Source organism: Molothrus ater, chromosome 5 (genome assembly GCF_012460135.2).
Source record: "Molothrus ater isolate BHLD 08-10-18 breed brown headed cowbird chromosome 5, BPBGC_Mater_1.1, whole genome shotgun sequence".
Classification (NCBI taxonomy): Eukaryota; Metazoa; Chordata; class Aves; order Passeriformes; family Icteridae; genus Molothrus; species Molothrus ater.
In genome coordinates, this window is record NC_050482.2 from 17092954 (window position 1) to 17120123 (window position 27170).

General features: G+C 36.1%; 1 protein-coding gene across 7 annotated transcripts in view; it reads left to right on the forward strand.

Annotated features, from left to right (window-relative positions):
- The window catches only part of TAFA5 (TAFA chemokine like family member 5), a 467230-nt gene that overhangs the window by 81472 nt on the left and 358588 nt on the right, over positions 1–27170 (forward strand). For 6 of the 7 annotated variants that reach the window (XR_008508408.1, XR_008508409.1, XR_008508410.1 and 3 more), the window contains exon 2: positions 20887–20973. The exons of the other annotated variant lie outside the window; for it this stretch is intronic. Coding sequence is in view for 2 of the 6 variants with exons in the window: in XM_036400615.2 (XP_036256508.1) it covers positions 20887–20973 (87 nt within the window). In the remaining 4 variants the exon portion in view is untranslated. The remainder of the gene's footprint in view (positions 1–20886; positions 20974–27170) is intronic. 7 annotated transcript variants of the gene reach the window in all.

Consider the following 27170-nt stretch of genomic DNA (forward strand, 5'->3'; position numbering starts at 1 on the left):
CTGGATTTGAGGTGTGGCCTCACCAGTGCCGAGTACAGGGTGACAATCGCTGCCCAGGTCCTGCTGGTCACAATATTTCTGATCCAGGCCAGGATGCCCTTGGCCTTCTTGGCCACTTGGGCACACACAGGCTCATGTTCAGCTCCTGTTGACCTGCACCCCAGCAGTTTTCCCACCAGGTAGCTTTCTAGCCATGCTTCCCCAAACTTTTTCTTCCAGTCCATAGGAAATTATCAAAAATAACTTCTCATACAGTGAAGGTTCTATCTGCTGACTTTTTGTGGGGGAGTGATTGTGCTTACAATACTCCTCTTTTGCTTAAGAGCTAATGATTAAAATAGTCTGTTAGGTGAAAGGACATTAAGTTTAATATTTCAAATTTCTGGCAAGTGTAATAACTAGGCTACAGGGCCAGAGATAAAGATACTGATTATTCTAGAAGTTGAATCTGTATGCCAACAAAGGATGCAATGATCAGAACAGACGATAGTAAATATTTTAGTCTAATGGAATGAGCAATGAATTTGCAGGAGCTATAGGTTTGGTTCCAAATGCAGTTCCTTGAATACGAATCCATTTTACCATAGTAATTAAACAAATAAATGCATTTCTGCTTTTAGTCACTACTAGTTTAGAATAAGTGTTGCTTGCTCTCCTGATTTCTCAGTAGCCTAGTTTCAAATAATCACACATGGTGATTGCTATGGATATCTTGTGAGATAGGGATTCAGTATTTCTGAGTTAAGTAGAGATGGAAACCCACCTCACAATTCCAGTATGAACAATGTGAACACAAAGATGGTTTATACGACAACAAATACATACTTGCTGCTAAGTCTGATATTTTATTCTTCAGAGAGACACAGACAGTATGGACCTAGGCCAAGAATGGATGTAAGGGAATGGATGGTCAATGGATGTAAAGGAATCTATTGCACTAGAAGTTATGGACATGGGCAAACATCCTAATGAGGTTAAATTACAGTATACCTACTAAAATAATTTAATGAAATTCTAGAAGTTGAAATCCTGATAGAGGGAGACTTCTTCTGAATTATTCTGAGTCACTCTGTGTAAATGAATCAAATACAACCATAAAAACCTAAGCATTTCAAATGATTTATTGCTTATGTATTATGAGCCATAGAGGAAGGATATATATGATCTGTTTTAGAAATAAAATTATTTGAATAGGTACAATTTGAGACATGGTACTCCCAAATGAACTTGTTGTAAAGAGCTTACTCATAATAAAATTCCCCTCTATTGTACTATGAAAGTCTAATGTTTCTCGTTTAATTAATTTTGCCAAAGAAGAAGGATTCCCAAATGTCTTCAACAAACTTTATATCATAGCAATTTTTAAAGCACTTAACATTTATGATTAGCTTTGTTAGTCATATCTAACAATGCATGTTCAGTTTCCTACCTTTCTGCTCTGTCTGGGGGTTGTGTCTCTGGGGAAAATGCAAAGTCTGGGTCAGTTTATTGATTTAAATTTATTTATAATCTTGTTAACTCTTAGAAAACAACTTTTTTAACTTAGTCTATCCAAAGTATAGAATCCATGCATAGAAATATTCCAAGTACCAGATGAATTTTTTAATAACAGATCCTGAGGTCTTATGAACAAAATTCTTTATTAATTTATTTTTTTGATGTGTATTTACTTAAGTGTTTGACATAAAACATAATGTTGTTCTGATTTTCTGTTTACATTATTTTTACAGCATTTTTGAAGCATTTACATCTGTTTGAAAGTAATGTTAATAGTATAACATATTAAATGCTGTAAGTATAACACACTTTTGTTAAAATCAGAAATGTATTCTCTCTTTTAAGAACAATCTACAAGTATGGATAATGTTTTGAAAATTAAATATGAATTTCACAAATCCTCTTTGAAGTACTGTAAACAATTCAGTTATGGGAATGTTCTGTTGAATTGGAGGACACAGGAGTGAACTGAAGCTGCTTAATATCCTTTGACTAATCATAAACCCAATCTAATGTATTTCTCAAGATTACTAAAATCAAATTTTTGGAATCTAAGATATAAATGTAATATTAAAAAAAATAAAAGTTAATAAAATAATAATAATAGTAAAAAAAAGTATCATACATAGCAGTGAAGAAATAATTATCTGTTTTAGTGTCACAACCTCAATAGCTAAAAATTTGTAAAATAGATAATCTGATGGTCTAAATGAAAAAAATAGCATATTTTAAAAGCCCTTGCACAGAAGGCAGTTCTACATACAAATCAAAACCAACAAAAAGTCAAATGTAAGACTAGATACCAGCAATGTTATTTATTTCCAATAATACAAAATTGAATACCTAAAATTTCATAAAATTATTTATCTGTGCCCTGGAAAACTGATTTACCCCCTTTTTGCACCACCCTGGAACTTTCCTTGAATTCAGAATAAGAAGAGTCAGCTGAACACAATTTATTATGTATACCATAAGCCAAGATCTCATCTTGGACTACAACTACTCTAAGATCTCTACTTTTTTTAATTTATCAAAGATGAGTGAAAGTGGCAGCAAAAAATTGGCTTAGATCTTAAATGTAAGTAATTATTTTTAGTGTGGTGCTTACTGCAAAAGGCTGCAGAAAGTGTAGTATTCTAGTATGAAATCACAATTGGCTTCCATGCTGCTGCATCATTATGACAATCAGGCTTTTCCTATAGGGACATCAGAGACCTATTGAAAATACATTGTGAGAAGAAAAGTATGGCAGTATGTAAGTGACCTGCAACATGGATCATTAATACACTGATTATATTTCCAATAAAAGTGAAAATGTGTTTTGTATGAATGGCCATCCTAATCATATACTAACAAGCAGGAGTACTTAAAATGTAGTCTCCTGAATAGACTAAAAAAGGCTACATTCTTTGGTATGTAAAGGTACTCTTCACATTAAAAGGATATTATGCAAACTATGCTGATTTTGGCAGGGGTAGAGTTAATTTTCTTCATTGTAGCTAGTATGGAGCTATGATTTGGATTTGTGCTGAAAATAATGTTAATAATATAAAGATGTTTTCAGTATTGCTGAGCAGTGCTTACACAGAGCCAAGTCTTTTTCTGCTTTTCATATCATGTCACCAAGGAGGAGGCTGGGAGTGCACGAGTATTTGGGAGGGGACACAGCTGTGACCCCAGCTGACCCAAGGGATATTCTATACTTTATGTCATCATAAAAGCTGGGGGAAACTTGGTGAAGAAGAAGAAAGCAAAGGACTCTCGGAGTGATGGTGTTTGTCTTCCCCAGTAGCTATTATGTGTAATAGAGTCCTTATTTCTGGGGATGGCTGAACACCTGCCCACTCATGGGAATGGTGAATGATTTCCCTGTTTGGCTTGGCCTGTGGGCACTTTTTGCTTTACCTATTTAAGTATGTTTATCTCACCCCATGAATTTTTTCACTTTTACCTTTCCAATTCCCTCCCCCATCCCTCTGGTGGGGGAGTAAGCAAGTGGCTGTGTGGGGCTTGATTGCCAGATGGTCATAAACCACAAAGTGTAAAATGTTTAGGAAAATGTGGGGGTTTATTTCATTTGCTTATTTATGGCAAAGAAACTGGAATATTTCAAGCAAGACTGCAAGAACGTAGGAATGACCACGTGAGTTCAGCTCAATGGTCCATCTCCTCCCATCTCAACATTCATTCGTTGGTATTCAAGGAACTGAAAACAGGACAAGCATACATGGTATGTCAGAACAACTATTCCAGTTTTTCCCATATTAGGTGTTTTTCTGACTGTGATGTGATTTCTTACATTACTGTCAGCTGAAATTTCTTCTCCATACTTGTCCTGTCTTCTCTTGAACCCACAACATCACAAGGTGTTTGTTTTGAGAATCATGTACTTTTGTTACCCTAGAGCATGACTGCTGCCAGCTTTATTTGAAACTCTCAAGTTCTTGTAGCTTCATTTGATACTCCCTAAATAACTTTTCATGATATTTTCTTTTATGTTTTCTTTCTTTCCAGGTTATAAATTGATGGGATAGTAGAATTGATGGTATAATCAGAGGCTGCTTTTAAAAAGTGCTGATATTTGCCTAGCTGCTATTTACATGATAAATGTTCCTGCATATCATTGTTGCTATGGACTTACTGACTAAGCCTTACAATAATACCAGCTACCAGTGTTTGAGCATTTAGGCTAATAGCAAGAAATGTGCATCAGAAAACTTTCAATTAGCACTATTTGTAGTGTTGTAACCTATGCTAGAGATATTCTGGTACTGACCTAGGAGTTGGGAACACTCCCCATATCACCCTATTTGTATGACTTTCCTTGGAAGACCTTATATACTGGGCTCTATCATTCAGGGCTCAGTAAGCTTTCTTTCTTTAGCACTGTTAGAGTGAACCTGCCACTTCCCATTTTAAGATGGGAAAACATCAAGTGTCTTCCTCTAATTCAGCCAGATGGTTGAGGGCTGTATATTGGGAGAAATTTGAGTTTCCTGTGATTTCTTACCTGAAAATGTGAATTAGGATTGTCCTCCTATAGTTTAGTTTGTTTTTGGTTGGTTTCTTTCCATTGAAGTGCTCTTCTAAGTCATATGAATATGTAAAGGGCATGTAAAGGCAGGGAAGTTACGTTCCATTATTGCTCATGTAGTCATATACTGTTAGTTCACTGGTGTACAAAACTCTACACCTTAATGCTGTGCTTTTGTAGTAGAGATTTTACATAGTTTCTGTTGGACACCCTCACAGCAACACTCTTAAAGCAGTGTGGAAGACTTGGAGTTTTTAAAAATGATTGAAATGTGAACAAAGCATTATTTATTAACTTTTTATAAGCCCATATGCATGTGCACGTGCATTTTCTGAGCAAATACTGTTTTCTATTAGAGTGATGTCCTTTGGATTTTCTATTTCCAAAGAGAATTGTAACATTTTCTTGTGCAGAATTCTGCTTTGGCACACTGCTAACAGCAGTAGGTGTTTGCTAGTATCTCTTACCCTTCCCTTGCCAACAACCACAAATGGAATGTTTGTATCTGCTTTGAGCCATGAACCAAATTGGAAACAGTTGTCATGCTTATATTGTGCCTTCACAATTGACTGGTGACAACTACCCTGCACAGTATTGGGGGGGGGTTATGTCCAATTATTTTTACTGCAGCACTGGGAACTTAAAAAAACTGCAGTGAACAAATCTTGGACATCCTGAAGTCAGGAATAATTGAGTAGTGATAAGGATTGGAAAAAAATGGCAAAAATTTGTTTAGTGTCCGAAAACAACTTTTCAGAAGTACGTTCACTTTTTCACCTGGAATATTATAAATGTTTGAGAAGGACTCAATGCTGATTTTTATTTTTATTTTCATTTCCTTAGTAATTACTATAAATGCAGCAGTCAGTACTACACTTTCCCATGACATTTTCAAATGACCTTTTCTGGTACCTCCTCCTCCTTTCCTGGAAATAAAAAGGTTTGTTATGCATTATATTTGGCTTCTTGGTACTATGCCTAGGAATTTTCTACCAAAAAGAAAGCACAACCTTTAGAATTGACACTTTTTTTTTTACATAAATTCTATTAGTTTAATCAAATCATTAAGAAGAAGAGGAAATAATTTTTTACATATTTACTTTTCTTTAAAAATATACTACAGTTCATCTATCTATAACATATCAGAAAGCATAGATAGTAAGATTAAACCAGATTTTGTATCAAAGCTTTTAATTGTAAACTGTGCTATTTGCAATCAAACGATGATATTTAAAACAAAATATTGTTTTCTCTTTTCAACATTAAACTACTAAATTAGCAAGTACTATTGTTGCAAGTATTAGCAACATACCTGTATTCAGTTGGTACTTAATTTGGCTTGGTTTTAAAGAAACTTGAATTTTTTGTAAAAAACATTCTCCTCATATATTTCTATATAACAAAATATATATAAAATTCAGAAATACTTTTAAAAATGTAGCCATAATTAACCTGTGTGTTGGTTTCTGTGGTTGCGCTTTTAAGTCTAAATAAAGCTATTCTACAGTATAAGTAATTTTAAAGTTGTCCTCCATAAGCGGGCATACTTACTGCTTCTTGAAAATGAGATCATACCCAAGCGAGAAGTTGATTTGATGAGATAACGTATTTTAAAAGGAAAAGTATCTGAGTTTGAATGAAGCTGCTTTAAGAATAGTACTCTAATGTATTACTGTGCTTTATTGCCTGCATTTTTTCACAGAAGGGAAAGGTACCTGTGGCTGTAGCCATATATATCAGAAATATTTAATAAATTGGAAAAAAAATTGGTCTCTGGAAAATGAAAGTCATATATGCAGTGCCACAAGTATTTTGCAGTAATATCCTTACAAATGTTAAATTGCAAAAGTTAGATTTAAATTCTTATGACTGTGAAGAGTTCTCCTGACTACATGAAAATGTTATTAATATATGCAAATGATCAATATGTTAACATAATTAATTGTTCTAAGTTGTGAGCTGGCTTTGTTGTTGGTAGTTCACAACAGAATATACAGATTTTGACACAAATACTAAATAACTTTCATAGGAAATTCAAATTAAGATTATTGACAAAGTCATTCAGTTTTGTTTTTTTTTAATGTAGTAGGAAATGTAGTGTGCATTTCATCAGAAACACTGTGTGGAATTTATTACATGTATAATTAAGATTCTTTCTTTATACATCTGCTTTTTAGAATTGCTTAATTTCTTTAGTTCAAAAAACAAAAGTTCTGCCTACAGAACTTTATTTTGTTTAGTTTTTTTATGAGTTTGATCTCATTTTTCAATGGAATTTCTTCTGTAAAGTATATTTCCTTAGACTACTTCTGTATTTTTTCCTAATGTGAGGGATTGCCAACAACACTGACTAATGGTGCTGAGTAAGGCACAAACGGTGGCTTCACAAAGAAGAGAGGTATCAAAGGCAGAATCTTGTAATCAGCAAGCGGCAGTCCCAGGACAGGGCAATACTTGGGGGAATCAGTGCAGGAGAAGGTACCAAGACACTGCTCAGCTGAGCTCCTTGGCCCTTGGCAGATGAGTGGAATCCCTGAGGAGCTGAAAAAACCCCAAAACTTATGGAAATTGTTGTAGAAAATCTGCTCCTACCAAATTAACACCAATGAAAACAAACACTTTACATGGACTCTGATAATTGTATCATATAGGAATTTGGCTGTAAGAAAGGCATATAGGCTGAGATTCTTCCAGAAAACAATTTCTCACTTAGAAATTGACCCTAAGTTATTGCCAATAGCTTCCCTCTCTAAAACTCATTGTATCATAAAAATTGTAATAAAACATTAAGTGCTGTCACAGACAGAGTGAATACATAAACCATCCTTAAAAGTGGGCATTCGAAATACCGTAACAAAAATAATACATTTACAAGCTATGGGAAGCCATCAGACCCAAGAAGATAATAACCAAGTATAGGGCTTTGCTTGCTATCCTCTACTCCCAGAGAGAATGAGCATAAAAAGTAGAAAAGTTGCACGGGTATCTGGTGAATCTTGAACTTGGAAATTCTGAAAATAAGAGAGAGAAATTCCAAATGAAACATCTGCCTATTTTTCTAAAGTGAGGAGAGCTCTGTGGGCAGGTTGGGAGTAGGAACCTGAGGGAAAAGATGAGACTGAAAAGAGAGGAGCTCTAGGAAACCTCTTATTTCCCTGGCGACTGAGGTACCTAAATCCACAAATTTAGATGCTTGGGTTTTGGAGAAGTCTTGGTATGATGTGCTTTTTTGCTTATCTGTTCTGGCTAATATCTACTACGCTTCAATAATTCATACAATGAGCTCAATTTTAATTCAGGTGCCTCAAGGTAGAGTGTTGTCATCTTATTGCAAGAGTTCCATACCTTCTCGGTGATTCCTCATGGGCAGATCCTTACAACACTGACTCCTTCTTCCTCTTCACAGCACAGCCAATAATCTCTAAATCTCTCCTCAACCAGCTAACCCACTCTTTTGTAGCACTTGTCCCCTTATTTGACACAGCTGTGGCCTATTAAGGGCAGGGCTGTCCCTAATTTTTGGTGATTAGTACAGCTGCAACTCCTCAGGGGTGAGACTACCTTGTGCACTATCTTTTTCTTACATTCTATCCCTCCACAGTAGGGTGCATTGATCAGTATAGGAACCAAAGAAAGATAAGTATTTAATTTCTTCTACTAAAACCTTTATTTCCTTACAGAGTTTTGCTGCAATTGCACACATTAGTTTGGCAGGCCTTCATTCTGATTTCTTTGTGCAGCATGGAATAATGGTAGCAACAGTTCATTAAGAGGCTACCATGCTAAAAATTAATGAAATTTTAATATTTTTATAGCAGCATTGTTAATTTTATTCTCTTCTGGTGGGTAAAACTTTTATACTATCATGGTCTAAATGTTTATAGATTTCTGCAACCCCTGAATGTAAGCTATTTATTGCTTTTGCTACTAGTTTCACGTCAGGATAAAAATGTACCAGTGTGTGGGTCTTGTGTATTAGGATGATGGAGATTTGTTTATAGTTATGGAATAATTTTAAAGAGCCTGGTGGTGGTCCATGAGGGTATACTCCAGAGACAGGTATGAACTCATTTATTTGTTGAAAAGGCTTGGTCCTTTTTTTTAAGCTTTACACAACGGTTTTCTGAAATACTAGCAAGTCAGGAGTGCACAGTACTTGTGTGCAGACATGTTTTTAGTGTGAGCTGTTGTGGCACAATGTTCTTGGGTGTACAATAAACACAGAAATACTTTTTCTAAGACTATTTGTAATGTCTTATCTAAGAAGATTAGCATAGAATCATAGAATAATCATAGAATATGCTGAGTTGGAAGGAACCATTGGGATCGTGAGTCCAAGTGCTGGCCCTGTGTAGAGGGCCTCAAGAATCACACCATGTGCCTGGGAGAGTTGGCAAAATGTGTCTTGAACTCTGTCAGAGTATCTTTACTTTGCTATCAGCACCCTCCTTCTGCAGGAGACTCTTGATGGCATAGAAGGGCTTAGACAAGAATACAAAGGAGTAGTTGATGACGTCTTCTTCTTCTGTTTGTATGTGATGATACGTAGAGCTATTCATATCTCTTGCAACAAATTGATACTTCCAGTAATTAAGGAATATCTGACCAGATATGAGGGTTTTTTACTTACACTGAACAGCTGTGGATTGCTGGCAGTTAACACTCTGGGTTTTTTACCTTATGCATTTCTGTGACTGAAGATGTACGAGAATTGGCCTCTTCGCCGGGAAAAGACTTTCTGTGGCATGGTAATTATTTTTCCAAGTAAAATAATTAGTTAAACAGTGTAAACAAACAAAGACACCAAGCAAGTATTTTTTCTATAAATTAGTAGCATTTTTGGTTTTTTTTTAGTAACTTAGATAATTCACTCTATGCTTTCTGCAAAGATACAACAGCAGTAGATATACGATTATCAGTTACAAGTCAGCAGTATAATGAAAGGAAACAGGGATCCTCAAAATGCATTGTGCTCTCTCCAAAAATAAACAGATAAATCAGAGCATCAGTGGAATTCTAGGAATTTGGAATAGTAACTTGCTTGGCCAACTTGTCACCCTTAAAACTCTTTTTCTGTAGGATAATGAAAAATGAAACCACAACACTATAATTAAAATGGTAGAGCTTGGAACTTTTTGTTAATATAAGCATATGAATGTTTCAACTTCTGTACATCAGACTGATGCTATGACCAATTTGTTTTAAGTTGGGGAAAAATTCCAAATTATTATATACGTAGATATTGTTTTAGAAATTAAAAGCATGGATCTTTTTCTAGTAGATTATTTGCTTTTCATATAGAAACATAGAGTGATGGAATTTATGCTGTTGATTATCAGGTATTTATTGCAGTCTGTGGTGGGAGATGGTCAGTCCGGATTTCCTTAAACAGTTCAAGTCCAGCAGAATGCTTGGCATTTGTTGCTAGAAGAAAGCTAAAGGAACCCACAGAATGCTCTCTGTAAGCATAGATATGTGCTAACTTTCAGGCATTGTCTTGAAAGAAGGAGTAGAGCAGTGATGAAAGCCTATCTCCACAGTGATTACACATTTTGGTGTTCTGTAATTTTTTTTTCCCAAATAAAGACATCCTTATACAGTTTTTCTTTGCCCCACAGTTTAAGAATTGAGAAGGTTCTTCAATTGAATTTGAGAGGTTCTTCAACTAAACCTCAACAGAATTTATTCACTGTAGTTCAAACCTGAATTTCTCCTGCTTTTTTGGTTGCATCTCAGTGTTCCTTTTCATCTCCCCAGTTTTCAACTTACAGTTAAAATTACCACCACAAGGTGGAGTTCTGAACTTTCCAGCACGAACAATCTCCTCATTACATCAAAAAGGAGCAAATGCAATTTCTTCTTAACCATTGCACTGCAGCCACAGTGTCTGTCATAGTGGTTGGAATAGCTGCAGGGCCTGTTGTTGTCTCATTGTCAGATTTAGAGACCTTCTTTCTCTCCTACAGGCACTGAGCAGGGTTGACTATGGCTCAATAAACCTGGGCCAGGCCCCAACACATGGCAGTGATTTGGATTCTCTTTGGAGTGCCAGGTGTCAGGACACTTTAAAAAAAAATTTACTCATTTTTCTGGCTTCTGGACTTATTCAGAGGTCAGGTGCAAGCATGTTGGATGTACCAACTGCCCTGGGTACTTCTCCATACAATCCCACACACACCACAACTCTGAAATATCCAGCTTTTCAGCAGACCTCTGGAAAATAATCTTAATTATTTTTCTGACCTTAATGAAGAACTGAACCATACAGAACAACACGCTCCTAACAAAAAACCGAAACAAAGCAATTCGGTTTCAAGGGTAGTCAAAGGATATCCAAAATCTTTAAAATTCTGAACTACTGTAGTCAGGCTGCAGGACAAGAGAGGAAAAAAAGAGGGGAGAAAAAAATTAGGAGGGTGTCTTCCCTATAGATTGTTCCTCTGCAGAGAAAACAACAAAGATGTGACTATTAATCATTCTCAGGAGATGGCTCCCAAAGCACAGAGTGCCTGCAGTACTGAATGCAGACACCAGACTGGTGTCCCAGCCAGCAGCACTGTCACATCATTAGCCCATCCTATGAACTACTTCACTGAGAACATGCACTGCAAGGAATGTATTACTGGTATAATACAGACAAAAATATGAGAGCAAATAAGTCCACATTGTAACTAGCAACTGTTAAACCAATGCAATGAATGCTTCTATTACTTTTAACACCCCCTGGTCAGATCTGTCCTTATCTCAACCCTTTGAGCCCCACAGTGGGTGCCAAAAAGGACTGTTGTTTTAAGCCCAGCTGGAGATAAAACACCATGCAGCCACACTCTCAAACCCCCTCCCTGAATGGGGAGGAGAATTGAAGTAAAACTTGTATGTTGAGGAAAGAACAGTTTAATAATTGAAAATACAGTTAAAAAAAAAAAAAAGAAAGGTACATAATGAGAAGAATTACAATAAAAAGAAGAAAAGGAAACACAACCAACCAACCAAGTGATGCACAATGCAATTGCTCACCACCTGCTGACAGATTCTAGATCTTCCTTCCTGAACCCAGGTTGGACTCCCCTTCTGAGTAACTCTCCCAGTTTATATAATGGGCATGATGTTCTGTGGTATGGAATAACCCTTTGGTCTCCTCGGGTCACCTGTCCTAGCTGTGCTCCCAGCCAGTTTCTTCTGTGCTCACTGCCTAAGCATGAGAAAAGGAAAAAAAAAAGGGGTCTTTGACTAAGGATAAACACAACTGCTCAGAAAAGCAGGTGTTTTGATCAGAATTCTCATTCTGAATCTGAAATGCAGCACTGAAACAGGTACTGAGAAGAAATGAACTCCACCCTAGCTGAACCCAGGACATTCAGTTACATCTGAAATTTGCTATAATATTTATAGGTATAAGCATACAGTAGAAGACAATAACTTTGTGGCTATTTAAGTAGTCTCTCTAGACTTTAAAGCATTTAGTGCTGGTTTTAAACCTGGACTTTTAATGTCATATTGTAATGTATATGCATAGGTGACAGTCTCAGATTTCTTTTTCTTTTTCATTTTTTCTGTTGACTAAGAAACACAGTTTTGCAGCACATCAAATACATTGTTTCCTATGATCTTATTAGTGCTTACAGAGAAGGAATTTCGTATCATATAGACACTCAAATGTTTTGGAAAGAAAATATACACTTATTACCCATATAAAAAATGAAGTTTTATAAAGTGGGATTTAGTAAAATTAGTTAGCTGCTTAAAGGAATTCTATTATGTATTCTAAGTTGTTGAGAAGAAATTATTTCTTCCTTTGAAATTCTGACAGGATTTTCAAACACATATAGATTTATCAAATATATAGTTTTGAAGGAATTTCTTTGTCTTTTCTACAAGTACTGGTTTATAAAATTACCAGTGTTTATAGTTTCTTCTAAATGACTACTTTTACATATGCATAATTCAGAACTCAATTTGAATAGTTTGATTTATGTCTCTTAAACATACATCCATAGAGTCTGAATAGGATGGCAGCAGTCTTCTTTCATGAGACAATTAACTGATGGAGTTGATTGAAGGGCTTTAAGTCGTTCAGCAGCTGCTCTGGTGGTTGTGGTGCTGAAGGGACAGCTCATGGCAGGGCGAGGCAGCAGCACTGCAGGAGGAGGATAGAGCAGGGGGCATAGAAGGCATTAGGATATAATAATTATATTGAAATGATCAGAGACGAGTTTTTAAAGTTCTTTTATAATAAATATCATTGATTATAAACAATTCTTTGTAGTATTCTTCTTTATGGAACACGCTACATTCTAGGATCATGGAAACATTTAGGAGGGTTGTGATAAAGTCCTTGCTCAAAATGAATCTGCTTTATTGCTTAGGAGAAAGCAAACCAAGATATTGGGTATTGGGCATTTTTATTATGTCTCTTCTTTTTCCCCTTTTATTTTGTTAAAAAAAAATAACATGATGTGATATGTCTCTCAGTTTCCCTGCAAATACCTTTTTTTTGGTAATGTCTGGAAAGTGATTTTACTCTGTTATGTTACTCATTATTGAGGAAGAGTTCAAACTATTAATCTTTAATTAAACAAAATAAAATCAGCAGAATTTTAAAGATGCAATTAACACTTTGCTCTTATTTTTCTTAACCTCTTTACTCAGTCATTAAGAATTTAATCTCCGATAATTTGAGCGAAGTTTGAAAATCATATTGATATTTTCATTTTTATATGCTATATGCATGTTCTACATGGATTTTAAAATGTTCCTTTAAACTTTGTTTTAGCAATAAATATTGTAAGCTGCCTTAGCTCTAACTTATGTTAGTGCTTTGCAAATTTCTTTTTCTTATAAATAGACCACCAAGTAGGTGTCATTTTTTGTCCTTTTCAAATAACATAAATTCTAGATAAAGTTTCGGAGCAAGAAAACATTATCCATGTATCTTATTGCCAGGACTCATGTGGAGTTGACTGCAGTAAAATTTCTGTGGATGTGGAAGCTCATGGAAGACCTCTTTGCCATGGTGGCCTGTAGACCCATGTGGTAGTTAGTATTGCATGCTACTGCTCAGCTGAACAGCAACAGCTTCTGTCACCCCCTTTTCTCAGAAACAGTCTCCTTTGATTGCTTCCACTTTGGTTGAGTTTTGACTAAATTATTATGATGAGTCAAGATAAAATGGGCACAAATTGAAATGCAATTTAAAATTTTTATTATTATTATTTGTAAGGGTGTTTGGACACTAGAAGAGGATGTTCACCAGGGTTTGGTGATCTGCATCCTCACAGAAAATTCTGAGTTACCTGTATCCCCAGCTTACCCTGCTATGAGCAGGAAGATTAGACTAAATGCTCTCCAGAAGTTTCTTCTAACTTCAACTACTCTGTGACTCAAAGACTGTAAAATGAGAGGAAATTATCTGTTACCATGTGATATGAAGCTACATGAAGCAGACTCATGTTTTCATTTGAGATTCTAGGTGATAGCTAGCAGTGATTCCTCAAACCTTACTCACTCATTGGGCCCTTGTTTTTTGTGTGAAAGTCAGAAAGTCCCTGTGTTTTCCAGCAGTCAAGCACTGACACAAAATAAACCAAGCAAAATCGAAAGTAACAGAACATCACTCCGCAACTAAATTTCTGACTGTATTTTAGTATTGTCATATTATATCAGAGATTATTAACACAAAGAAGAAAAGTATCACCTTTCACAAGAGTGAATGTGCTTCACATGCCATTCTCTAAGATCTTCCCCCCTCTATGCTGTTGACAGTCTGTTAGTTCCTGATAAAATTAGCACAATGCTGATCATGACCAAATGCCAAGAGACATTTTATGGGTTTGGTTTTTTTTTCACTGAGTCATCATGACCCCCTTCACTGATTTTGTTGATGGTGGTTGTCCATTTTAAGTGAAGCCATCCATTTTAACTGATTCAATTCTGAGACTCTTCTCATTGAGATGATCATCCTGTGAGGAATGACGAGTGCTATTGTCTAAACCATCACCACTATCTGGGGCTCCTACAGCTTGCCTAGCTCCATATGTTCATATTTAACTGCTTAACTTTCAGTTTCCAGTATGGGATTCCTGTGGCTTTCTTCATTAGTGTTTGGCCAGGCACTCCACACACTTCACAGCAGAGGGCCCTTGCTAACATCTTGTAAGTGGGCTCTCTGGTACCCGCTGTAACTTCTGTAGTCTTTCTTTCCAGATTGTCTGAAAAGCGTCCTGCAGGCTCCTGCACATTCTAGGCAAAGGCTGATTTTCTCATCAAGTAAGGATTTTTCTTCATGTGTGCACTTCTTGACTTGCCAGACATGTGAGCTTTTAGTCAATCCTTTATACTGTCCCTTCTAAACTGCACATAAATATAGCTATTCTAATAACCTCTGTGCCAGTGAATATGGATTTTTTGTATAGGGGACTGTACTCCTTCTTAGTGGGAGATATGCAGACTGCTATTTCAAAAAGTTAAAATACATTTATTGATATTGTTATAGCTTTTGTATAATTTCAGATAACAGATAGTTTTTCCCAGTCAGCTTTATGTATGTGGGAACAAAGTAGGGCAGAGAACCTGTTCTAACCAGATAACATGGCCTGATTTCAGTATTAGGAAATAGTCCCAGGGGGGATTATATCTCCAAGAGGGTGCTCTAAGTGTAAAGTCTTCCTTTAGCCCTTTGTTAGAAACAGTTCCTACACTCCTGTTTGACTGCATTTCACCTCGAACTAGGAACTATTAAATCCTATTATCCTTTCATTTGAGTGCACTTCCATTTATCTCTACCCAATCCCTGTGTCAACAGTGTCAAAAGAAATAAAAGGAGACAAATTTATGGTACAGGACAGTTTTTGTCTTTCACATTGGTTTTTTCTTTGACATTGGGTTTTATGAAACAGAATGATCCACAGGTTAAATCAGAGGAAGTTTTGTGCATGTGCAAACATGAACAGGTAGCTATGATGGTAGTGAACAGGCAAAAAAATCTGACCCTGTGCTTGGGAGAACCAGAGAAAATGAGAAACTATTCCTGCAGCTGAACTGAGCACCTAAGCTCTTCAGTATCAAGAGTCTCTTTTTCTCTAACCTGATAATTTTGCTAATGTACAGTCTATCTTCCTATTACTTTGGTAATAAAAATTATAATAAAAATTACCCAGAAGTACCGACTCATTGCAGTTTTCTGGTCCTGTAGTGAGAGTATGAGCAGCTTAAAGAATATTTTATCTAAATTTAGACCTTGATGTAGTCTGTAGGGAACACATATCTGATCTCTAAGAATAGGATGTTCCTTAACATGCTAAGGTTGCTAAAGGCAGACATCTCAGGAATTTCCAGTCCAAATAAGGATGTGTGACTTTAAGTGCACACAGAAAGGACAGAGGGAGGGCTGAAAGACAGACAATTGATGGGGGAAAGAGGAAGAAAGAAAAGAAAAGAAAGTAATAGAGATGGAAAGAGAGGTGATAGGAGATTCTGCAATATGAGTTTTTGAATAATAAGTTATCTGAATAATTGTTTGAACAGTGATCAAATGTGTTAGGCTCAAATGGATCTGAGGACACTGTCTAGTCTATCCTCTTATGAGAATTAGGATCACCCCAATGGGATTAACTTATTCTTAAATATGTGTTGAAATGTGGATTCACTATCAATAATAAACAGCTCCATTATTTATTTAATTGTCCTGACAGATGAGCTGTTTTCAGTTAGCATCTAATGTAGCCCCCTTTCCTATCTTGTAGGTCTAATTAAAACCAGGCCTAATTTATCTGCATCTTTCTTAAAAGATGAAGCCATGAACTGAGAAAAGTGCTGTTGTTGGAAATTCAGGAGACACTACCTTGTCTTCTGTTTCTGCTGATAAATTCCAATACTATACTTCTCTTTGTTACAATAATACTGTATTTTTTGGATCACTATTCACTTTGTAATCCACCATACCATCATACCATTTTCCATTATTTATGCAGTGTCCACTATTTTCTCTTTTTTAATTGTTTGGCACTTGAGAAAAAATGTAATGCCTGTGCTTCCCCTTTGCCAAAATAAAAGATAAGTTGCTATGTTCCTGATTTAGAATAATCCTGTTATCATTTGATCAGATCTATGAATTCATTAAATGACTGCAAAACTATAAGTATCATCTATCTATCTATCTATCTATCTATCTATCTATCTATCTATCTATCTATCTATCTATCATCTATCATGTCTCAGTATCATATATTTACATGATAATAATATCAAATATATGCCATATTCTCTTCTCTGATATTCAGGAATAAGTACACTTACTGCAGTTGTCCCTCCAGATCTGACCTCATTACATCTAGAAATACAGTGGTGTGTCCTTTTATTGCAGAAATAGTTTACCCACAAGGAACTACTTGGGGAATACAGCTAGCCTTTCTTTTTCTTCTTTTTTTTTTCTTCCCTTTATTCTCAAAACAAGATTTCTCTGTGTAATGTACATTATCTGAAGGAAAATATTTAGGTATCAAAGTCATGTTCTGGATATGATGCCTTCTGTTCTGAATGTGATGATCAGGGAATTCTCTTTCATTGCTCTCATATATTAGTACCAGTTATGGTCCATATAACTGTCATTGTTTGAGTAACCTGCAAACCTGTTGCTGTAATGAAGCTTCCAGATAAACAAAGTTATTTTTCTTTATTACGTCAGTGATTGGATCTACAGCGGAACAGAAAGGCTTATTGTGTAAAGATCTGAGGTTATATGTAACAAATTTTGAAATGCTGTATATGGATAGGAGAATATAGTCATGGTTACAGCAGTGGGCAGGAAATCACAGTTTTGAGTCTTGGCTGTGCCACAGACTTTCTGTGTGACTTTGGACAAGCTACTCTTTGTGCATTAGCTAATAATACTATCTCTATCTCCCAGGGGTGTTGTGAGAATACATTCATTAATGTTTGTAAGGCACTTGGATGCTATAGCAATGGGGCCATATAAGCACTTAGAGAAACAATCCATTTTTGCAACAATGTGCATCTCCCTGACTAAGGACTTTTTTGTTGGAAGTTTTTCATAGATGCTTGTTATGAATAAATGCACTTTATAATGATACAGTGAGGTTAAACTGCCTTTTGGAGTGCAGTTTCACTTTAGTATTCAGAACAGGTGTAAACAGTCATAAGTTAGAGAGCTGTTCCCAAAGAAAGAGAATACCATTTTTAGTCAGACATTTGAATAGAAAAGATACCTCTCCTGATTCATCTAGCTCAAAACATGGAGGATTATTTACATCTGTATCTGTCTTGCAAACAGTTTATTCTATTTTAAGCACTTCTCATTACATTGTCTAAACTACCTCCTCAGGCAAGTAATTTCATTGCCTAATTGCCTTTAAAGTTAAACAGTTTGCTCAAAAGTCTACTCTACTTTTTCCTTCTGGATATAGGCTGTCCTTTCTTTCTGAAATAACCTTCACTCACATGTGTGAATTCAGACACAACACACAATTACACCAGGTTAACAAGGTGCTCATGGGAGGTAAATTGGTAAGCCACTATAACTTCATTTTAATTTTCCTGACTGAGTGCTGGTCAGTGTTAAAATCTGAGTGTGGGGCTCAGGACATTAGCACCAAGGAGCAAAAAAAGAGTATTCAATATTCCCAAGGCTTTTGGAAAGGACTTAGTGAGAGATTTCCAAACTAGGGCTTGTTTTGTTTTTATTTGTAGACAGTAGTAGCAGCAGACACACTGTAGAAGTAAAAGATTTGGAAGAATTGAGCTGTCAGTAAGGACAATGAAGAGGGCTCTGCAACTTTTGATGCTCAGAAAAACAAATATCTGTTGTGCTTCCATGTAAACCTTTCTAATTTAATGGTTGAGTGCAACAAAAATGTTTATGAAATCACCATTAGATGATAGAGACTCTATAAATGTCCCAATGGTGGGCACATACTATGTCCTTTCCTATTGCATTAAATGTAGAGAATTGACGTGGTCTTAAAAAGTATTGAACTGTAGGAATTCAGTTAATTGCAGTTAAATAGAAGATGTAAACATACAAAAGAACAGGCCTCATTCATGCTGGGGTTCATGAGGTTGCTTGCATGCCATGAAGTCCATCTCTCCTCTATTGTTGTTTGAATATGTAGTGAATAGAATTGCTTTTAATAACATTCCCATATGAGTGACAGTATAAATGCTTCTCAAGATGAGTATTATATTCTGCTATGGTTGAGACTTTCCTCACAATGCAAAAGAAAAGAGCTTTGTAATTTATTTTTTTTTTCCTTTTCTCTCTGAGTATTGGGGGTTGAATAGGGTTGATATCCTCTATTATACATACATAACATATACTATTCTGGATAGAATAAGTATAAAATGAAAGAAGTATACTATTGCAGTGTTGTAAAAGCTTACCACAAAAGGAGCCACAAGCATCAACTCCCAATCTTCACTTGAATTCACAACCATCAGGCTGCTCCCAGTGTCATGTGTTCTTATTTTCTGGATTTAGCAAAAGACTCAGTACCATCTTGGTTTTCAGTTTTTTTGTAAATGTAGGACGTGATTCTTTATCAGAATTCAAGATTCTGTAATTCAAGTTGATGTATGATTGAAGAAAAAATTATCAATGAAGTCAAGAGAGGAAGCTTCATTTCACAATTGTTAGTGAGCCAATATTTTGTCTCAGTTGTTGTACACTCTAACACCTTTTCAATTTTTGGTTTATTCATGTCTCTGGTTATTGAACATTATTTTAGTAAAATCCATTGCTACTGGAAATTTCCTGTAAAAATACTTTGTCATAGTGCAGCAACACTAAGATATCTACCAAAATATTCAGGAAAACTGTGACTCAAAAGACTATTTTTATCTTCTCAAAAAATAGGAAATATTTTATATTTTGTGTCAATTTAATCCTCTTTAAGACATGGTATGAATCACACAAAAATAATTGGGATGCTAAAGATTACTGTAGTGTGGAAAAAAATTAAAAGGAAAGGATACCCGTTTTCAAAACTCAGGTCTGACAGTCAACCAATTAAAAAGTATCGCCACTAACATTGGAAAATACAAATTTCTGTTAAAGAATTTTTGTTCTATGTTGTGTCTGTCAGAAAGAAGATGACAACTATTTTATAGTATACCTGGAAAAATAAAAAAAAAAAACAGTGAAAAGCAATGAAACTGTTACTGTATTCCTCTTTTTATTTAAGGACTGCCTTCTTGAGAATGCTTTTCTGTATGAGAAGCAGCAGGGTACATAATCTGGAAAGACTAAGGCCTTTCTCTTATGGCATAGTAAATTGCAGCTATTTCTCACAATAGGAGGTCATTGGTCGTATGGGGATTCTATACATTTTGATAGGACGTTATTGATAAAGATCTTCATACCTTTGGAATGTCTTTAGGATTGATGCCAGTTGCACATGTTTACTTCAACCAAATAACTTCTGATTACTTGCAGATCGCCTTGCTGATCCCTCGGGCGATACTTAATATACAATTAGATGTTATCTTGCTCATACTATTTGATATTTCAGTTTACTACATAAAGTATACACCTGCTTCTTATATCCCCCTTTTATTGCTCTGAAGTGATTTTGAAAACAAAGTATTTTAAAACCTTATGGTTCCTAATGGAAGAAAATAAAGATTTGTTATGTTTAGGCAAAGAGAAAACAATTCAAAAAGAAGTTGTCATTCAAAATAAATCCAAGATATCCTTTTTAACCCTAACAATTATTCTACTAAGTATACAGCTTTTTACTAGTCCCTCAATTCTAGAAGCAATTGTCATGTGTTTTGGGAATTCCATCTGATCTGAATGTATAGAATTCAATTAGTTTTCTGTTGGAAAAACAAAAAAATTCCAACCAAGTTCTTCATAAAATTAAAAAAAAATCACAAAGCTGCACTTAGATCCAGTATTTAGCCTGTATGTTTTTATTTAAAACAGTTTTCCTATGAAGGCTATGACTAGGTAGGTGCTATGTACTATACTATAACTGCTTCATAGGAGAGATATGAACACTTAAAGTCTTTCAAAGAGAAAAGAAGAAAGTGTGGGGAGAGAGCCTCTACCAAGCTTCAGTTGTGTCAGAGGTGACTGGATGTTTTTGTTTACATCTGAAATGATGCAAAATAACTCTTCTAAACAATGGTAAAGGTCAATTTTTGAAGTACTATTCTCAGCATCTTGAAGTAACTTTCTCATAGAGTAGGATGACTGCAAGGGAAACACCAAAGTCTTCAATTCTAGACCTTCAGGTGTGTACACTGTTAGACCCACTAATGTTATAGCTTGTTCTGTGTTCATTTCCTTTTGCATTTTCAGGCATGATTTCAATTGAATCATTTATGGTTCTTCCATTCAGATTATAACAGCTATTTTGGAGCGGATAACCCTCAATGGCTGTATATGAGACATTGCCCGGGGTGCCTCCAAGATGCTTTTGAGCTGGGTAAGGAAATCACTGAGTGTTGACACATTCTCAAAGCACTATGGCATGGATTGAGAGCATAGTTTATAAACTGTGTTACTGACCTATTATTCTGTTGTTTACTGACAGAATAGACTTCAGTTCCCTCTGAAATGTTAAACAAAACAAAATAAATATTTTTCTTAAAAAAAGGTAACAAGTATTTAAAAAAAATAATACAGTATATAGTCTGTATGTGGTAATTCATGCATGAAAACTTCAATTCATCATTTCCCACTTCTGATAGGTCTACTTTAAATATAGTAGCCATTCAATGTATAATATTATGCTAATCTAGTGCCTATTACACCTATATATTAGTACACTGGTGTGGTAAATAAGAGATTTTTATGGTGACTTTAAGGTCAAAGCTGTTTCTGCAGGCATGTCTTAACCAATCTGCTAGTTTAAGATTTATACTCATCCAAGCTGTAATGCCTGTATCATCCTTACTATCTATATATTACCTTGCATACCCTTCTTCAGTCAGGAACAATTAGTTATCATGGCTCATCTCCCCTTTCATTTATGTACAGACAACTGAAAACTTAAGGGCTTGTGAACTTTCACCTGTGGAGTACATAGGCTGTTGATGTGGGACTTTCACTGACTGTACTCTAAGAAATCAGAGAAAGCTTTTTATCTCTTGTTTAAAAGCCTGAAAATGAGTATGATCATAATTGAGACATTCCAGGACAGGTGTGATGCTAAAACCTCCGAGGACTTGGCACTCTATTCCTTCCCTATTTAAGGTTAAGCAGTGTCCAATGAGAGAGTATATTCTGCTGTAGAGAAGGATGTTTTATTTCTTACAATGTTTGTATAATGCTCTTTGTAATGCCTTGGCTGAAATGCAGCTGAATCAGCTACAATATCTCCATGATTTTTACAGAAATTAGTTCAGTCTGTGCACTGTCACTGCCCCATGACCCAGGGGTCATATTTTAGTACTGTTTTTTTTTGTTAAATGCCAAAAATCTAAGATGCTCCATTTCATGATGTAATTAAAGCTTTCTATTTCAAAATAATGTAACCATGCAGAAAAATGGTTCCTATTAGGACAGCATAATTTAAATAAAACCAAAGAGGTTGTTTGGCACTTAAAATATGTTTTTCACGAAAGGTTTTGTGAAAAAGGTTCTATGCAGTGGCTACTTCCTTAAATACAGTAAGTTAAGGACTCCTGATAGAAGAAGTAAACTTCCTACAAAAACAAACAGACAAGCAAATAATGAATAGGTTGTGCATGCAAGAGAAAGTTCTATTAATCTGCCTTTCCTGCCATTATCCTACCCAAGTGTAAACAGAGAGGCCTCCAGTGTGTTAATTCCACGGAGTCCAGTAATAAAACTGAGATTAGCTTTCAATAATACAATTTCTTCCAACTGAAAAAAAAAGGAAGTCTTATACCATTTAGTATTAACTGGCCACATTTAATAATAGCTAGAGATTCACTAATACTTTTTCTTTACTATCAAGTGGACTATATTATACATGAATGGCTTGTAAAATTATTGTTTTATATTTCAGAATGACAAACAAGTTTCTATACTCAGATTAAAGATTTATCCATTTAACCTTTACTTATTCCTGAATACAGACCCAGAAGAAACTTTTATAAAATTCTCTGTCTCTTTTAATGTCATAGTCTGATAATCTCTTGAAAACATGAGAATTATTAGGTTAAAGAGTGCCATAGTGGTAAACCCATTTTAATTTATACGTAACATGTAATAATTGTTAATTCTGTGCATGTAACAATTTTAACTGTTTATTTAAGGTTTTGAATAATTTTAAATCATCTGCACTTAACATTTGTCTGAAAAAATATTTGTTTCCCCTTCACCAGCTTAATAGCAACCAAAGATTACTTCTCTCAGTAGTATCACCCAACATGCTCAAAATTTAGAGGCAGTTGTTGTCTCTTCCCTATATGTTCAGAACCCGTTCTACCTTACTGTGGACGTGCCTGGTGGTGTTCTGCATATGCACCACTTTTGCTGCAGCTCCCTTTTATACATACTACAATAAGAATTGCTAATGGAAAGAATTCAAGTGGCCTAACTTCAGCTCCTGATCAATTTTTGTAACATTCAGATTTTGAAAAATGTGGAAAGTCAAAATCTAAAGTAATGTGAAGAAGGTTCTCTGGTTAAAGTTAAAACTACAGGTCAAAGAGTTCATTGCTAAAGTTGCCAGTGAGTATGAGTTTGTATAGCAGAATTCATTTCTGTAGAATTGTTTTTTTCTTTTTTTTTTTTCCATTTTCCCCTCCACTAAGATGGAGGAAAACAACAGACATCACAAATCCATTAGCTTATTCACTTTTCCATGCAACACTGGTATTGGCCATTCTATAAAGGCTTGCTGTGACATGGCTCATAGAGTTTGTGCGTATTCAGTGTGGCTTTCTCTGTGGGTCTCATTCTCAATTAAGAACTTTCTCCCAGAATGCTGCAGCATTTTAGTTGTGTGTTTTTAAGCTAGACCCTCAAGAATTGATGCTGAAAACATGGATCATAACTACATTCCCTTAATTTCATGTGGTTAATCATCATGGTTAAAATACAAATCCCTTTTCTGAAAGAAAGAAAGAGTGAAAAATTGTAATTCAAGAAGTGTCTAAGTGCCCTCTGAGTTTAATTGTGATTTTTGTGAATAGCCCTACAGTCATTGGAATGTTTGAGCCTATGCCTCGCACAGTCTTAACTGTGAGTTTCAAGAGTTCGATGCTCTCTCTGAATTATCATACACTCACAGAATGGTTTGGGTTGGGAGAGACTTCCAAAGATCATTTAGTCCAAGCTCTCTGCCACGGTTAGGGACATCTAGATCATGTTGTTCAAAGCCCCATCCAACCTCATCTTGAACACTTCCTTCTCATTTCAAGACAATAATCTTACAACTGAAGGCAGATAGAAAGGCCCTTATGACCTTGTCCAGTCTCTCTTTGAGATTAGTAGTTCTCTTTGTTGCTGTAGTCTGCTAACAATTTAGGGTGAATAAAAGCATAGTTTGAAGACAGGAATGGATGAACACCATAAATAAACCAGAAAAAAACAGGGAGTAGAAAAATTATGGGCAGACGGACGCTGCAGTAATACAAGTTCTCCATTAAGACGCAGGGGATTCTTTCCATTAAATTCCAAGTTTCTTCTTCTGCTCAAATATAAAACTAGCCACAGGCAGCCATAGCATATGTAATAATGTATAATAGAAATTAAATCACATCATTTAAATATCTTTTTCTTCAGACATCAGAATATTTCTTTCTGAACAGGTTGTATGACAACTTGGTACATCTTGAATTAAAAAATAAAATGATCTATACTTTGGAAGGCAAGAATGAGTTTCAGCACTGCAGATTCTTCTCAGAGGACAAGCTGCCTGTCTCCCTCCTCATTGGCAGTTCATTCATCGCAGCTCATGTATTTTCTCATATGCATACTGGCATTAGAGTTCCTTAGGATCTGTGATGGTGGGAAATACCATCAGTGTAGGAGCTTTATTTTAAGGCTCTAAATTTTTCAATCCCAGATGCAAAGAGGTTTTTTATGTAGAAAATTCCCCAGGTCATAATGCTGTCGTTGTTCTCAGTAGGAAACCTTAATTGCAGAGCTAGTTGGATGAGAGTTGGATTAGCTGGCAGAGTGTTGTCTGGAAAATCTTTCAGCTGTGCAATGTTATCACTTCCCCTACGTCCCTCCGCCCCCACCCCTGAGGATTCCTAGCCTACTGCATTTGGTGAGATACATATGTTTTCCCCAGCTACAGGAGCTGTGAAGGGTTCCTCTGGGATATCTAAGTATAAATACCCAAGTGTGTCTTCAGTTGCTAGGTTATTTTTAGTCAATGGGTGGTTACCAAGTCATCTATAATTGTGCTGTTAAATGTGTCAGAGCAGCTACTGCAAATTGAGGTGCTCCCTGTAACAGGTGGAGTGTATAAAGCAAAATGAGAGAGGTCAAAAGCAACATTTCAGAACTGAACTGCTTAAAGATTTGATTTATATAAGGGGAGATTTCTTGGTAGGCAGATGTGAGGATGATGATCTAGGAGTACAACATGGATGAAGGAATATGGTAGCAGTATTTGACTGCATGTGGCAGCTTAACACCTGCTGGTAATTAAACTTCTAATAAGTCACTCCCCTTTCTCCAGCCCCCATCTGGTTAGAGAGGGAGAAAAGCAGAGACTGGGTTGAGACAACAATTTACTGAAAGCAAACAGCAGTGGAATAAGAAATGCACAGTAGCAGCAGCAATATTAGTAACAAAAGTATATGGAAGAGAGGGTTCTTTACACACAAAGGGTGTTCACTAACACCTCAGTTCAGTTCCATGTGGCTGCTGAGACAAAGACAAGATGGGGGACATTCCTGCAGCTTGGAAGCAGCTCACAATTATTCTTGAGACAAGGTGGCAGACACTCCACAGCCAGCATTCCCCGTCCCTGAGCCTGAGACAATGTAAAACAACGACAGACAAACCCCCAAAATCCTCTCTGTGGTGCTGCCTGCTTTCTGCACTGCTGGGGTTGACTGTGGCCAGCAATGCTTGTCTCAGCTCCCGTCTGCACAGCCCGGGCTTGGCTGGGCTTGGGCTCAGCTTGGGCTCAGCTCAGGCTCTGCTGCTCCATTCCCCTGGTTGCTTCTTGCACCGGTGCTGTGGCGCAGACTTGGTGGGGCTCTGGAAGAAACAGAACAAAATGGTGAACTTCTGGAGTATTTCCCCTTTTTTCCTTCCCCTGGAACCAACCCCCCTGGCATGATGTGAGCACTATAGAATAGCCATGTGGCCAGGCCCCAGGGCTCCCCCTCCATGAGCAAACGTAGGACACTACACTCACGCATAGTGCCTGTGCTGGAGCATAGTGTGATTTGTGTTTTGGGAGAATTTACCAGTGTTCAAGGGATCAGAGTGGTGTCACAGGACCTCTAACTTAGCTCCTTTTTTGGTAGTGGCCAAAAGCTGTTACCAAATGGTGACTGCTGTGTGGGAGAATGTTCAGTGAGTTCCCAGTGGAAAACTGTCTACATGGCATCAACTGCTGGCACGAATCTTTATAAATAGAAAAGAGGAAGAAAATCATATCTGAATAGAAAGCCAGTAAGATGGTAGGAAGAAGACATGAACAGCAAAGTAATGCAACTGAGAAGCAAAATTAAACAAAATTATTTAAAAAAAAACCCTAAACTGTCAAAAATTCTTAAGTAAACATGCACTGTTAGCAAGGAGATTACACAGTGGTAATTCTAAATTAACTAGGCTGTGCTATCCCTTTTATGAATCTGCCACTATGAGACAGGACAGGAAGCAGCATATAATCTGTCAAAAATATTAAAGATATATTAAGTATCACCTACTTTGGTAAGTCAAGGGAAAAAAATGAAAATTTTAGGTGTTCATGGAAAGATATAATCAAATGTACTTGTGATTACTATGGTAGCCGCATCATGTCACAAACCAGAGATCAATAGCATCTCTTTAGATGTTAATTTCTACTTCAGTGGCAGTTACCCAGCATCAGCTGAAGACCAGGAATAAAATTTTGAGGACTGCTGTAGTTGCGCCTAGCTCAAAAGTAAAGAAATGCCAGCCAGCCATTGGTATGCAGAGAAAAGAAGAGGGAAAAAATGCTTAAATGATGCTAAAACTAATTGGTGGAAATATAATTGTCTGTACTCATTCCTATATATTCAATATATCTTATATTTTGGTTAGATTCAAAATGGAAAAGGATTTATTATGCTACTTCAGGCTTATGTGAAAGATGAACTGGGTGAATTTCAACAAAATAAAATGTTAAACTTAGCATCAAAAGAAACATTCCAGCTGAGAGAACCACTGGGCTGGAATAATCACCTCAAGTGGCTGGTGACAGACTATTGCCTGAGTAACTCAAAAGTAACAAAAATGAAATCCAGTGGGCATTAGCAAAAGTTTGGTCTAGATAACCTAATAATAGCTATTGTCTTCTTTATTTTTTTTTCCAAAGCCAGAAGTAGTTTCCAAATTCATTACTTAAAATAGGCTAACGTCACATCTTGAGCTCCTGCATTTAGATCTGCATTGGCCATGCATAATTTGGGGGTTTATTGCATGAACAGGAATAAAATGGTTATGCAAAAGGCATTTGACACAGCTGGAAATAGTAGGACTTTATTTCTAGGTATGTGG